Source organism: Rhipicephalus microplus, chromosome 2 (genome assembly GCF_043290135.1).
Source record: "Rhipicephalus microplus isolate Deutch F79 chromosome 2, USDA_Rmic, whole genome shotgun sequence".
In the NCBI taxonomy this organism is placed as follows: Eukaryota; Metazoa; Arthropoda; class Arachnida; order Ixodida; family Ixodidae; genus Rhipicephalus; species Rhipicephalus microplus.
This window is the reverse complement of record NC_134701.1, coordinates 83,801,697-83,804,650: the sequence shown is the minus strand read 5'-3', so window position 1 is coordinate 83,804,650 and position 2,954 is coordinate 83,801,697. Positions and strand designations below refer to the sequence as shown.

Sequence of the window (2,954 nt, the reverse complement as noted above, 5' to 3'; positions counted from 1 at the left end):
TCCAGCAGCTACTCAAAGAGGTTTAATAAGACTCTCTTAAAGGCCACTCTAGCTTTTGCTGTGAGTGTGCTGTGTCTTCAGCGCTGGCCTAGTGCTTCTTTTGGGTGCTTTGGAAAGCACCCTTTTTCAAAGGTGCTCATACCATGATTTTAGCGCCCAAAACAACATGTTATGCAATCACCAACTCATCCAACAGCTAGTTCTTATCAAATGAGCTTGTCTAACACACTAAGAAAGTCGTCCTTGTGACAAGTTCATTTACACCCTTTTTGGTGCAAACGTTTTTTTGCAAAGTAGAAGTTAGTGGTTTATTAACAGCTTCTGAGAAACAAAAAAATTGTTCGGGCTTCTAGGTTGACTTCATTAGGGCAACGAACTCTTCACAATTAATCTGTCCATCTCCGTCCATGTCTGCTACACGTATCATGTTGTCAACTTCTTCATCCGTCAGTTTCTCGCCCAAGGTGCTCATGACCTGTTGCAACTCCGCTGCAGTGATGAATCCGTTTCCGTCCTTGTCGAACACCTGCAGAAGCAATCGAGGTAAACTGCACATCACACATGGAAACACATATAGTACGACTACAAGCGCGCCTGAATGCATATGGCGACTGCAATATATAGGAATAGGTTGAGACTTGTGTATATAAAAAAATTTCGACGCTGCTACGAAGCGCTGCCAATATACCCACCTAGCTCACAAAGGCTTTCAAAATAATGTTTTCATGTTCAGCTTCACTTATCCAATTTTTTCAAAATTGCATATTGTAATTACAAATTAAATATTTCCCCCTTTCCTTCAACTGTCAAGCCAGACGCCATAGGAGCTCCTACTTTGGTTTGACATATATTCTATCACGAAATAGGAGTGAATATTCTGTTGAGGAAGCCATTGCCATAGAGCGTAAGCATTGAAGTTTTATCAAAGACTCTATTTTTGTATGATCACTTGCCATGACGGGGGGAGTTTAAAACGATGTATTGTGCACGTTTAGATGCCCCAAATCACGGTGTGCATTCAAAATCAAAGGAGCACGTATTATAATAAAACAATCAACACGTTTTTCATTCGCGCATAGTCATCCCGGCTGCGGCGGCTGCATTTCCGATGGAGGCGGAAATGTCGAGGCCCGTGTGCTCAGATTTGGGTGCATGTTAAAGAACCCCAGGTGGTCAAAATTTCCGGAGCCCTCCACTACGGCGTCTCTCATAATCATATGGTGGTTTTAGAACGTTAAACCCCAAAAATCAATCAATCATTCGCGCATAGTCAGTCCGTGCTGGTTTGAACCTTTTCGGTGTTCTTTGCTGGTCAACTTGTGCAAAGCACTTTGATAGAATATCTTTAGAATATTTCTATTTGCCAAATATTGACGTTGGGGTGATATATATATATATATATATATATATATATATATATATATATATATATATATATATATATATATATATATATAAAGCGTATAGCACTTCATCTTGCTTGAGGCAGATTTATCTGAACAGCGGGAGTGAAGCACAATCAACCAAGCTTCGCCTACAAGTGCTACGATACTTACACCCGTGCTCGTTGAATACCTATGCGAATCATTGATACATTTGAATCGCTTCACCAGCATACACAATAATGACTCAAGCCAGAACTAAATGCGGTAAATTGAAGAGCAGACTGCTCACTCTGAAAGCCTCGCGCATTTCATCTTCGGTGTCAGCAGTGCGCGCTTTCTTGTTCATCATGGCAATGAACTCCGAACAGCCGACGGTGCCGTCGCCATTGGTGTCCACCTCGGCAATCATGTCCTTGAGCTCGGTCTCGGTTGGGTTTTGGCCGAGGGCACGTATCACGTTGCCGAGCTCTTTCGTGCTGATCGTGCCACTCCCTTTCTTGTCGAAAAGTGCGAAAGCCTCTCGTAGCTCCGCGATTGCCTCCTCAGAGAGCAGCGAGCAGCTCGAATCACTTGCTGTTGAGCCACCGCCACTACCACCGCCACGGCTGCCGCCATTAGAAGCAGTGGCCTGCCCGGCCATTTTGTCGGGGCCTTTGCTGGGGCTTGCGTTGCCACCGGTGCCGCTGGTACTGGGAAGTTGGGCGCAGTTTAAGCACACTGTAAGCAAGGGCTTCAGACGCTGGTACTGCCGTTGGAACAGTGGTGGTCGGTGGCCTTCCAGCCTAGTACGTTGGTGGAGAGGCCTTCAAGAGGTACATTGCACCACTCCGCCGCCTCCTGCACCTAGCCCATTTTTCAGAGCAGAGGTCATGCAAGAATAATGATGATAACCTGCTACTGTGCCATTGGTCCACTACCTAATATAACCCAATGATGAGGCGCGATACCATGGTTATTGAGTGCGGGATAAATGACACCAAATGAGGGAAATTGAGCAAATTTTTGTCATTCAAGAACGCACGAGGCTTCATGCACTAATGAACAAGTAGCAGTTTCCCCACAACGCCGAAGCAATAAATGCGGCACCAACGTACTGGTATGCCCCACAAGGAACCGCAAGCAACCCGAAGCTTTAAGCGTGCGAGTCAGGAGAAAGAATATACGAAAACACACACACACAAAGACGCATGATAAGAGCGAGTTAACTGTCACAACGCCACTACTCGACATCATAGCCCTCTTTCAATGAACTTTAATCATGACTTTACCATATAACATTTAAATGAACACAAATTTATGCATGGAAAGACAAAACACCCAAAATTGGTTAAGAAATTTGAAACGCAAGAAATATTAGTCTAGAATACTAAGTACACTATAGAATTCCAAAATACACAATCAAAGAATTGGTCCACACTACGCAAGCATACAAAAACACAAAAACACTAAGAGCAAAAGTCTGCAGATCCAACCTACCATGGAGCCCCGCCACGGTGGTCTAGTGGCTAAGGTACTCGGCTGCTGACCCGCAGGTCGCGGGATCAAATCCCGGCTTTGGCGGCTGCATTT

The 2,954-nt window shown here is 44.7% G+C and overlaps 1 protein-coding gene across 1 annotated transcript; it reads right to left on the bottom strand.

The window, feature by feature from the left end:
* Positions 1–309: 309 nt before the first annotated feature.
* On the bottom strand, positions 310–2,245 carry LOC119169825 (calmodulin-like). Its single transcript, XM_075883515.1, has 2 exons — positions 1,675–2,245; positions 310–526 (listed from the first exon to the last, which is right to left on the bottom strand). Exons 1-2 carry the CDS (start codon positions 2,023–2,025, stop codon positions 350–352), a joined length of 528 nt encoding a protein of 175 aa, XP_075739630.1. The 5' UTR covers positions 2,026–2,245; the 3' UTR covers positions 310–349.
* Between the last annotated feature and the right edge of the window lie 709 nt (positions 2,246–2,954).